Raw genomic sequence first — 12,658 nt, 5'->3', positions numbered from 1 at the left:
GACTGCCTTGCTGTCATGGTTTTAATTCTCTGGTGCTGATTAACCTTTAAGCTACCCAGAACCCTATGCTTTGGTCCACACGCCCTTGTCTTCTCTCTGTTCCCTAACCGTCCAATCACACATAAATGTCTGCTGCTTGTGTTTGTGTGGCATGTGGTGATCTCCCTTGGGACCTGTAATTGTGGTAGTGGTAGTGGTGGCACTAGTGATAAACATTGTTCCTTCTATGTCCACACCCTCTTGTCCATGCTTTAGTTACCCAGTGTCTCTGAGCACAGAATTCCTGAGAATAATGTCTGTACCATTCACCTGCCTCCTGAACAAAAATAAAACAGACCCTCTCTACCCTGGCTTCCTTAACTCACCTGAAACTCCCAAGACAATCTGCTCTTCCTGCAAAGTCACCCAGGTTCTTAACAACCTGGGAACGATCCAGCTCACACTAGTACAGGATGGAAACTGCTCCAGTTAGAGGGAAGACGGAAAAGACATGACTCCTTTTGAATCAAAGCCTCCTGCTAGTGACTTAAATCAGACTGAGAACCCCAATCCAAGGGCACCTTTCCAGGGAGCCTGGTTCCTAACAAAGCATGGCTGGAGGGAAACACACACATCCTCATTTCATCTGATGGAACAAAAAATGTGTGCCTCCGACTGCAAGGTTCCCCATCACAGAGCCTCTCAGCAAGGAGCCTTTTTGGCTCACAGACATGAGGACTATGAAACACCTCTAAATATGAATGCATGCACATATCTAACACGTTGTAGGTTTATTCTGCAAATGATTCCCAGATTAGCACAGACTATCATGTGGAATCTTTAGGAGAATAACCCCTCTCTGAAGCCTGCTTGGATGATTACCAAACATGGCTGTAGTTTGTTGGGGAGCCTCCAAGATGGATCTCGGTGATCCCTGTCTCATGATATGCATAATCTCCATCAAGACTCTCCTTAGAGACATACAATCAGAACAAAGTAAAACAACACTGCAAGCACCTTTGAGATGACCACTTCCATCTTGCTGGCCTGCCATAATAAAGCAAGCTGACTTGTGTCTAAACAGACTTGTCTCATGAAAGGCCCACGTGACAAGAAACCAAAGGGCACAGCATTCTATGACAGAACACAGGCTCTGTGTCCAACAGTCCTGACACCTGTCCATACTAAGTGGTGACCCTTGTCTTAAGCCTTACTAGAGATCCGAAGACTTAGCAGCTACTGCATCATGCCCACACTCCTGACCCACAGGAGCAGGTGGGCCTTGTGAACCTGTTTAAAGATCAGATTCATACCCAATAGTGTGAATGTTTAGGAAACTGAAGAATGCATCAAGATAAAGGTTTATTCAGGGAAGCTTCTAAATTGTCTAAATAGACTACAGTATATGACAATACTGAAACTCGGTTATTGTAAGAGAAAACCACGAGGAAACAAAGGTTGGAAAGCATCTGAAATGGAAAAGATCAACTACTGATCAAAAGTGTTTAGGAAAGCTCCATTTTACCGCTTACATTTCCAGACCACAGCCCATCACAGTAACTCAAAACAGGAGCTGAAGCAGAGACCACGGAGGATCAATGCTGCAGGTCAATGGCTTGCTCGCCTGGCTCACTGTCAGGCTCAAGCTTAGCTGACTCTCTTCTACTGCCCAGGCATACACCCCCAGTAGACTTGGGCCCTCCTACATCAGTTAGCAATCAAGAGAATGCTCAAAGGCAAAGCTGACTGTGGCAGTTTCTCAATTGAGGCTCTCTCTTCCCAGATAAATCTAGCTCATGACAAGTTCATAATAAAAACTGCCAGGTCTGATGGCGTACCCCTTTGATCCTTGAGGCAGAGGCAAATGGATCTCTTTGAGTTTTAAGCCAGCCATGGCTACAAAGGAACCAACCAACCAACCAACCAACCAACCTGCTAGCCAGCCAGCCAACCAACCAACCAACCAAGTTAACCAACATAACAGCCCATCTCACTAGGTGTTTGATGAAGGTGGGAGAATTTAGTTAGAACTGTTGGTATGAGTCCCTCCAGCCTACACTAGCTCCAAGGAACAGAAAGTTTCCAAACTGATGGCAACACTCCAAGACAACCACGGGTGTTCACCAGTCTGGCGCCTGAAGAACACCCTTGGACTCCCTCCTGACTCTAAAGATGCCTGTTCTCTTTCAGCAATCCCAAGGCTGCATGAGTCACAGGAGGGGAGAAGCTGTGTCTCTCTGAGGATGTATACCTAAAGGGACCATGCAGAGTCCTCAAGAGCCACCCACAGCTACTCACCAGAACACCGATGCCCAGTGCCAATGAAGCCTGGCAGGCAGGCACAGCTGAATGAGCTGCCTCCATGGTGAATGCACCTGGCCTGCCCCTCAGGGGCACAGGTGTGACTGCCATCGAGGCAAGGGTTGGGAGGTGGGGCGATCACTGGAAAGAAAGTGAGAGTTTAGAGCTGAGTTCGAGCTTTTCTCTTCATCGTCCCGCCCACAGACTAACAGCATCGGCACACCTGCGGAGCTTAAGGAATACGGGGTCTCAGGGCCTGTATCAGTCAGAATCTCAATTTTAGCAAGATTTCTAGCTCAGGGTTCATGTGCCTATTAGAGTTGAGATGTGCTAGTGTACGTTTGTGTTTAAAATATTAGACATGACAGTAAGTCGTCAAAACAGATGCAGGTTACAGCATTTCCCCGGAGCACTGCACACCTCTGACAGAGAGCCACACCCCATACAGTTCCCAGTCCCATTGGTACTCTTGTCAGCTTACTGGAGACTGAAATGTGTACTATTATCAGCCCCATCAATTGGATAGATTTGGAATTCTAGGTCTTTCAGATCCATCCAGAGAGAGTATATTTATTGTGGTTGGGGATCTTTGGCTCCTCACATGAGACAGGTACCTTTCAACATGAATTCTTTCTAGAGCTGGGGTATTACTAATCGCTGTCTGGTCCTGTGACCCCAGAATCCCAACTGAGAACATCCTCAGGTAACTCAATATAATACCCAGATGGGGAAAACCCAATGGTGACTTGTCATCATGACAGGACTGAGCTGAACTGCAGCAAAGGGCTACATACTTCAGAAACGCTACACATCAGAGCCTCCTTATAACAGGCACGGTAGAGACGTCAGTGAATCACAAGGTGGGATTCAGCAGCCTCCTAGCTGAAGGGAAAAGGGACTCTGGTACTCACAGATACAAGTGTGCTGGTCATCTGCAAATTCATAGCCACTGCGGCATTCACACCTGTAGCTTCCCACCAAGTTGACACACACAGAATTAGGGCCACAGCGGTGGAAGCCAGTGGCACACTCATTGACATCTAGGNAAAAAAAAAAAAAAAAAAAAAAAGAGAGAACAGAAAGCACTGAGACTGAGTGTTCCAGAAACAAAGGTCCAACAACTTAATTTCCCCAGCACTCTGATGCTTCAGTGGAAATAATTGTTGGCAAATGGAAAGCATAGAAATTTGAGAGTTTTGGACACTGGGCAAAAAAAACCCAAGTTGCAGCTCATCAGAAACAAAGACAACCATTTTCAAATCTTTCCAGTTAAGCCATAGGAAGATAATTTTTGAATACTTTAGAAAAGTGAAACAATTATATTTTCGTAAGATGATTTCTTTCTATAGCTCTAACACAAATACCCACCTCTAAACTATCTTCCCAAACCTAGCCAGACTCTGCCTCCGCTTTCATATGATGGTACCCAGATTAACAGAGGCTAAAATCATTGCCTGATGCAGGAAAGAGAAGGTGAAAACCAGGACTATGCGACAGAAATGGAGAACATGTCTCTTACCCACACAGCTCCGCCCATCACCCTGGAACCCAGGTGTGCACTCGCAGGTGTATTCTACACCTGTTCCCGGGTGGCACCTTGCTGTTGTGTCACAGGTGTGGCTCCCGTCATAGCAAGGATTCACTCCAACAGGGGCTGGGTCAACTATGTGCAAGAAACAGAAAAAAGTCAGAGTGACTATCCCAGAGAGAATGTGGAGGAAAGGAAGGAGACGGAGTCTCTGCTATGCTATGAGTTCAAAGCTAAGGTGGACTACTTGTATCTTGATGTTAATTTCAACAGCTTCCTCATGCCTGCTGTGCAGAGCAGGGTCTGGCTTTCAGTAGGTGTGCTTCCAGGGCAGGAAGGCCTCTCGTATCCCCTGGGCTCTCAGGGTGACTCTGTGCTAGACTTCTGTTCCCATGAGAGAGGGGAGCAAGAGACATGGGGTAGAGTACTTACATCTAGAGTCAGCAAGCAAGTTGGCCCGCAGACTCAACCTCCAAACTTCTGGCTGAGTTTGTCAGTCTCTCACTTCAATCTCACTGTGGATTAAATCTAACACCTCACAGGGTCTCAGACTCTGTCTCAGTCAGAATCTCAATTTTAGAAAGAGTCCTAGCTCAAGAGTTCATATGTGCTATAGCTAGGAAGGCTAGCATGTTGGTGCTTAGGACACTGGGCATGATAGGATGTCATCCAAACAGACCTTGGTTAGAGTTTGTAATGCTCCTGATCACTGCATGCACATGACCAACAGACACACAGACAGACAGACACAGACATAGACACACAAGAGTTCCTACTACCATTGCCACTTCCTTATCTTATTGGAGATAAGAATGTTTCTCTATTACCAGCTATCTCTATCAGGAGGATAAGTTTGGAATTCTAAGTCATTTTGAAAATTGAAAAAAAATTATATATGTAATTTTGTGTATGTATACACACCCACACACACACAGCCCTGTGCACACTTGAATGCCCAGTGTACTTGTAGAGATCAGAGGACAGCTCCATGGAGTATGCTCACTTCTTCCACACTTAGGTGGGTTTCAGAAATTGCCCTCTGGTCACTGGTTAGATTTTATCAACTTGACAGACACTAAGGTCACCTCACTAAGGGGCTCTCATTTGAGAAGATGCCTCCTGCCTCGGACTGGGCTACAGGCAAGGAGCATTCTTTTGATTAATGATTGATGTGAGAAGGTGGTCCTGGGATGTTAAGAAAGCAAACTGAGCAGGCCAGGAGGAACAAACAACACTCCTCTGTGGCTTGTACTTCAGCTCCTACCTCTGGCTCCTGCCATGAGTTCCTGACCCCCGACCCCGACTTCCCCTCATGATAGACTGTAATCTATAAAATGAAGTTAACCTTCCCCTCCCCAAATTGGTTTTGGTCATGGAGTTTATCACAGCAACAGAAAGAAAACAAGTACAATATGGCAAACTTCTTTACCCAATGAGCCATCCTGGGTCATCTTTGTGCCTTCAAAACTTTCTTTGTAAAGATACAACCTGTGATAGCTTGTATATGCTCAGCCCAGGAACTGGCACTATTAGAAGGTGTGGCCCTGTTGGAGTAGGTGTGCCACTATGGGTGGGGATTTTAAGACTTTCATCCTAGTTGCCTGGAAGTCATTCTTCCACTAGCGGCCTTCAGATGAAGATCCTCCTGCACCATGCTTGCCTGGACACTACCATGTTCCCACCTTGATGATACTGGACTGAACCTCTGAACCTGTAGGCCAGTCCCAAATAAATGTTTTTATAAGAGTTGCCTTGGTCATGGTGTCTGTTCACAGCAGTAAAATCCAAACTAAGACACAATCAAATAAATAGAAATAGCTTCCCACCACCTACTCTTCCTAAGTCTTGTGAATCCATCTCTAAATCACTTCCGGAGAGACATACAAGTCATAGATGACACTCCCTGAGTGTCTCCTCAGCGGTGTTCGGAACCCTCCATATCCAATCCCACGAAATCTGCACGATCACATGTGCAGACAGCAGCAATGGCCTACCTTCCTTCTCTATGAGGCACCGTCAAGTAACTTGCCTAAGGTTACAGTCAGGAGAAGTAGGTAGGGTCAGAAGATAAAAAGTCCAAACAGCCCCAGGCCAGGGCCCAGGCTGCCCACCATTCTGCAGCTGTCAGCAGAGAAACCTCATACAGTTACCTATCTAACCCAAAGGCACCGACAACAAGGATGCTGTCCAGATGCCCAGCGACCCCCTTCTGACTCTTCAGTGCAGAATCCAATGGGCATTGTTTGTATCTCCTGGATTTGCTCTTTAAAATGGAACATAATGTATTTCCAAGGCTGGTGTTCCCACTGGCTTGTCTTGTGGTCCTGAGGGACTGTGTCCTCCTGCCTCCTCAGTGTGGCAGCTCTTTGTCCTTATCTGAGGCGTCTGTTTTGCCTCAGTCTGTGGAACTGTAATCTTGGACACAGACAGCTTCAGGAGCTCCGTGTACGTCAATCTCTGCACTAAGTCACTCCTGCTATCAGACTACTCCATGCACGATATAATAACGGGGGTGCGGGTGGGGGCGGGTTTCTGCCTCTTAAGTCTGTGTCTGATCCCTGTCTTGGAGGGCAGGTTCATATACATCCCAGGACACCCCACCTGTACAATAGTTCTCTCACTGTTAGAAGCCAGAATCCTAGCATCTGTACATACACCTTGGCAGGACTTCTGTTTGTACTTAGTGCCAGGATTCTCTGCCACTTCTGTCTCACCCATGACTCCTCAGCCACCTTCTACAGCTGAGACCTGTCCAAAGTGCTAGTTACCGAAGCCTACTTCAGAGGGTTGGCTTCCTCCTGAGTCCTTCAAGACTCTCACTGTCTCACTTTCACTGTCCTGCTGCCCAAGTTAGACTCTTCTGTTTTGCTTCAAGTCTGTTGTAAACTGAAATGCCACAGCTGAGATAACCTCCGCTTCCTAGTAAACGGCAGAACATTCATTTTCAGCTCCCCAATCGAGGCCTGAATGTGGGGTTGGCTATAGGTCTATCCCCAGTTCACCCCAATGTTAGCTAACATAAGGGAATCTCTGCCAGACCAAAAGGAAAAAAAAAAAAGCCTGCCTTCCATCTTGGGAATGCCTTCTTCTGGACCTGTTTGCCAAGGGATGAGAACCCAGCATTGGGGGTAGCAGTGCCCAGTTAACATGGGCATGTAGACAGAGTCACGGAAACCAGTCTCTGGGCAGATTTTAACTAAGAACGGCCTCACACCAGGCCATGCAAGACAAGAACCTTGCTCTCCCCACAATTATTTCCTCATTTTAGAATACCTTCCAAAGGGAATAGTCATCTACAAACTACTTTAATTTCTAAATACCAATGCTTAGCCTTCCTAGGCAGTCCCTCTCAGTAGCCAGCTGACCACAGTGAATTCCAGGAAAGATTAGTGGGTGCACGTACGTGTTTGTCAGAGCCTATCTCCCTGCTGGCATTAACATAAAAAGAGAATTTCTGAAGCAGACCAGAGGTGACCTGCACTCTTAAACTACCATACTTACATCAATACAATCACATCCACAATTACACAATACTGATTTAACAGACAACAGTTAAAGAGCTAGCTCTAAGGGGAAATGCAGAGCCCCTTAGTGAGAAAAACAATAAAAATGTAAAAATCAGCTACTTCAGTGAGCCCTTCTGCATCCAGCCACTATGTGTAGCTTCCAGTAACATCTTGAGAAAACGTTTCCTAAAACCACTTCACTGTTCACAACTTCTGAGTCTGCCAGCTCTCTCCTCTCACTGCAAGCCAAGGTCGGTCATGCCCTTCTTAAGCCTTTTCATATTTCACCCACTTAACCTAGTGACTCCCTGAAGCAAGAGCTGGAATTCACTGACTCACTTAGAAAGAGAAGAATGGTTTCCTTAAAGGAGCCATCACTGGACTTCGCAGAATGGCCCTCTGATCCCTGCCTGGCGAGGGAGGACGAGCACCGTGTTCTGTCCTATGACAATATGGCAAACTGCTTGGGACAGAGGGCTACAGTTGGAGGACAGCAAGAGTCACAGGCTTCTCTTCCTCATTGGGGTATTGCACTATCTGCATCTTGCAAAGCCAGTGTTGGAGTTGGTCTTGTGCGCTGTGTATTCATATGCTGAGTTCTGTGCTCCACAGTCAGGCTGCAGTCTGGACATGGGCACTGTATTGACCAATGTGCTGTCAAGAATGCTCCCCAGTAATCTCTGATTGGATAAGAAAAAGCTAGAGCCTGTGACTGGGCAGAAGAGAGAGGAAGGCAGAACTTGGGACTGAGTGAAGAGATCTCGGGTAGGGACCGTGAGGAGAAGGACAAAGGAGAAGGGAAAGAGGAGGTCACCATGAGACATGATGGACCATGAGCACATGGCCAAGAGAAGCTTGCCCTGAGGACACACAGACGACAGCAAGACCCAGCTGGCATTTATCTGCTTACGGATAGACTAGTCGGGTTAGAATAGCTCAGAACCCGCCCAACACTGCCAGCAGCTTGGTAACAAGATCTGAAGTGTTTGTGTGTACTTGGGAGCTAAATGGGATAGAGTGGGGGCAGACACCCCCCTCCATAAAATTACTACTATAACACAGAGCCACGTTGGCCCACGGTTATGTGACCTGACATGCCTTCCAGATTGATGGGAGCCCCCTCTGGAAAGGCTCCTATGCAATGACAGGGGAAGTGTGCATGCGAAGCATGGTTCAATCTCAAAATGTTAAAACCCTACATTCCCATGTGATCTGGGTCTATACTGTGAGGTTCCCATGTGATCTGTGTCTATACTGTGAGGCTGTTGTGAAACTGACAGAGCCCATGTGGTGCAGCTGCACCATGTGGGGCAAGTGTGGGCTCTGTACCCAGTGCCAGGGTTTGAATCCCAGCCTGCCACTTACCAGCTGCATTTCAAACGGTTTCACCTCAACCTGTCAAGTTTTACAACTACAAAGAAATAATAACAATACACCCCTGTTGAGTAGCAGTTGCTATGGGGATTAGATAAGCTAATTCACTCAGGGCAGTGCTTGAAAACATACCATACTATTTGTTAATAGTATTTGGGTGGGAAAGAAGCTCACAAGACTAAGTAGCAATTGGTACTCTTTGCTAGCTTGCTCTCATTTGGTAAGAAGAGACCCAACGATATTTCCAAAGACAGAAAAACCATTTTCCTAAATGAGTTCATGGCATTCTATGACATGGGTGGGTTCTTCCTCACAGACCAGATCTCTCCACTTGGAGAGGGCAGAGCTGGGGATCTGTGCATGGAGAAGTGGTTTGTGTGACACAGGTGTTTTTATCTTTCTCCTCACAGAATGCAACTGGAATCTTCCTTCTTGATTTACATGCTACTCTAAAATCAAGTGGTATCTCCATGCATTAATTTCCTATGTTATAATGCCACCGTTGGCTGTCCAATGGGTAAACCCTAGCCCAGTTTCCTTTATCCAAAGCAACCAAACTAACAAACTCAGGTTTCTCCTTTCATCCAAGGTCCTGCCATCTTCTTCTTTAGCTAACGCATTGCTGAGGAGACACCCATATTGAATCTGTGGAGGCACACGGGGTGTCAGCTCCAGCAACGCTCACAGGTGCTGCTGACTCTGTGTGCAGTGTCAGCAGTGACTGAGGGACAGCAGTGGCTGAGGAACAGCTCTCTTCATATGCCTCTTGCTCTAGGGGGAAAGCATAATGAATTGGTTTAAATAACTCAAACGTCACCTTGATTCTCTGTGGATTTTCCTGATTTTGCAGCCCATCCTAGATTGTCTAGGTAGGTCATGTTTGTAAACCAGACAGCCTTTGAGGAACAAGCAGGTTAATAAAAAAATTGCTAAGAGCGTTTTTCATAGCCTCATCTCTCCAACCTCGGCCACATAGCTCCCCTATTGTTATCATGCACTACTGTTGCAGTACCGGTAACTAACGTCCATGGGTCTCATGTGGACTTAACTCCAGAGGACACCAAGTCCTGCCAGAGAGAGCCTGCACTATTCACAACAGCAAGGAAATGGAGTCATCGTAGATGTCTATTAATAGATGATAAAGACTATGTGGTGCATACAAACAATGGACTTTTATTTAGTCGTCAAGAAAACAGAAATAGTGACATTTGCAGAAAATACCCCATTGTTTCTTCTCATAAAAAGTATAGGTGTTAATTTCTAGGTAGGTGAGCCTATGGGAAACCATAAAACTAGAAAGAGGTCCTAAAGGAGAGGGTAACAGAATACATATTCATGAAAGAACGGGGTCCACTCTTTGGGAAGGAAGGGGATAAGTGGGTCAGAAAGGTAGAGACAGGAAAGGAGAATAGGAGAGAAAGATAACCCAAAGAGATAACAAAAGTCTGTATGAAAATCCCATAATGAAACCTATTACTTTGTATATTCATTTAAAAAACAAATAACAATGAATACAATTTAAAAATAAGAGCTTACACTGGAAAATGGCTCAGTGCATAAAAGCCCTTGCTGCTCTCTCTTCTAGAGGACTGGAGCTTGGTTCCCAACACGTATGTCTGCTGTCAGAACTCCAGCTCCAATGGATCTGATGCTTCTGGCCTCCCTGGGCACCTGCACTTTCCCTCCTTCCCCCAACCCCCATACACACACACACACACACACACACACACACACACACGTAATAAAAATCTTTAAACAGTATCAGGGTTCACTCTGTGTGCAAGTGCTCAGGTTTTGAATAGCACATGTATAAGAATATAGAACCCTCCATCACTGCCTGGTATGCCATGGCTTCATAGACCTTCGGAGGTCCTGCTCTTCCATCCATCTTCCTCTCCACCCTGCTCATCACTGCTCTTTTTACCAACTCTACAGTTCTCCCTTTTCCAGTGTTTCCAAGTTGGGATCACCCAGTCTGCAGTCTAACGAGACTGACTGACTTCCACATAAGGTTCTCCTGTGTCCTACTGCTGATGGCCAGGCACAGAACGTTCCTATCGGTCAGGCAGGGCTAAGGCCCAGTGAAATGTGAACCACTGAGTTGCTTCTGCCAGTTTCCTTCAGTTGAGATGCAATACTTGTCATGCACAATCCATTCAACTGAAAGGTAAATCAATGATTTCACCACAGTCAGAGCTGCACAACCACCGTTGCAACCACCTCCTAGGACATTCATAACTCTAAAAAGAAACCCTGCACCCTAACTGACTATCCCTTAGTGCATTCCCTCTTGTCCATGAGCAAGCATTAGTCTACTTTGTAACTCTCTGGGTTGCCTGTGTGTGGACACTCTATGTACATGGAATCATGCACTGGGCTGTCCCTGTCACTGCTTCTTTCACTTAGCGTGGCTGTCACACCCCACCCATGCTGTAGCACATTGAGTACCCTATTCCTTTTCATGGCTGAGTAGTGTCTATTGTGTGGGTTTAGGACTGTTTTGTATGTGCATCAGTTGATGCTCATCTAGGTGTTACCTGTGGGTAGAATGCTTCTGTGTTAGTGTTATCATCACTGCCTCAAAATACAGAAAGAAATTCAGCAAGAACAGATGTATTCTGGCTTGGGTTTCATGTACAGAGTGGCTCTGATGCTTCTGACTATGCTAAGGCGGATCATGATGGCCGTAGTATGTGGCAGACAGGAAACAGTATAACCCATGAGGTCATGATCCATCCCATCATCTACTTCTGCTGTCTACTGCCCATCTCCTGGTTTCTGGAACCTCCCCAAATAGTGTGCCACCTGGAGACCAAGCCTGTAGTGTTACTGTACTGGCTATTTTTGTGTCAACTTGACACAGCTGGAGTTATCACAGAGAAAGGAGCTTCAGTTGAGGAAATGCCTCCATGAGATCCAACTGTAAGGCATTTTCTCAATTAGTGATCAAGGGGGAAAGGCCCCTTGTGGGTGGGACCATCCCTGGGCTGGTAGTCTTGGGTTCTATAAGAGAGTAGGCTGAGCAAGCCAGGGGAGGCAAGCCAGTAAAGAACATCCCTCCATGACCTCTGCATCAGCTCCTGCTTTCTGACCTGCTTGAGTTCCAGTCCTGACTTCCTTTGGTGATGAACAGCAGTATGGAAGTGTAAGCCGAATAAACCCTTTCCTCCCCAACTTGCTTCTTGGTCATGATGTTTGTGCAGGAATAGAAACCCTGACTAAGACAGTTACATTTAGGTCTTTGATCCACTTTGAGTTGGGTTTTGTTTATGTATGAGGTGAGACAGGGGCTCTACTTCATTCCTTTGCATCTGGACAGTTGGTCCAAGATGATCTTATTAGCTACTATGGGTTCCTGGAATGTCTATTTTAGGATCAATTTGGTTTCTGCAAATAAGCCAGCTAGTTTCTGATAGAGATCGGTTAGATCAATGAGACAGTTTGAGAAGTAGTGCCAAACCAATGTTACATCTTCTAATGAATAAATCTGGAACATAGTCTCACTTACTTGTGATTATGTGTATGTATGGATACACACACACACATATACACACACACACACACATGTATGTATGTACACACACACACACACACATATATATGTAATATTTCAAGACACAAGTATTACGCTATAGGTCTGTGGCACAGTATACATGTGTTTATGTGTATGGATGCATGCACATATGGAGGCTAGAGGTCAGTATCAGGTGTCTTCCATGATTGTTAATCTCCACCTTAATTTTTAAAACTTTACTGTGTGTACACATATGCAGAGACTCACATGTGCAAACGACAGTGCATGTGTAGAGGTCAGAGGACAACTCTGGAGAGTTGGTTCTCTCATGCCACCTCGGGATCCACAAGAGCTTCTGCCACAGCCGTTCTCAGGGCTCACTGATTCGGCCATGCTGGCCAGCCAGTGAGCTCCAGTCATTCTCAGAGCTCACTGATTCGGCCATCCTGGCCAGCC

At 46.1% G+C, this 12,658-nt stretch overlaps 1 protein-coding gene across 1 annotated transcript in view; it reads right to left on the bottom strand.

Moving 5' to 3' along the window:
- Nid2 (nidogen 2) overlaps positions 1 to 12,658 on the bottom strand; it is a 60,883-nt gene that overhangs the window by 17,142 nt on the left and 31,083 nt on the right. The window contains exons 9-11 of the mRNA XM_021181845.1: positions 3,800 to 3,943; positions 3,192 to 3,320; positions 2,278 to 2,421 (exon numbers count right to left, since the gene is read on the bottom strand). Of these exons, the coding sequence (XP_021037504.1) occupies positions 2,278 to 2,421; positions 3,192 to 3,320; positions 3,800 to 3,943 (417 nt within the window). The remainder of the gene's footprint in view (positions 1 to 2,277; positions 2,422 to 3,191; positions 3,321 to 3,799; positions 3,944 to 12,658) is intronic.

This window comes from Mus caroli, chromosome 14 (genome assembly GCF_900094665.2).
Source record: "Mus caroli chromosome 14, CAROLI_EIJ_v1.1, whole genome shotgun sequence".
NCBI classification, from domain to species: Eukaryota; Metazoa; Chordata; class Mammalia; order Rodentia; family Muridae; genus Mus; species Mus caroli.
This window is presented reverse-complemented; position numbering and strand designations above follow the sequence as displayed.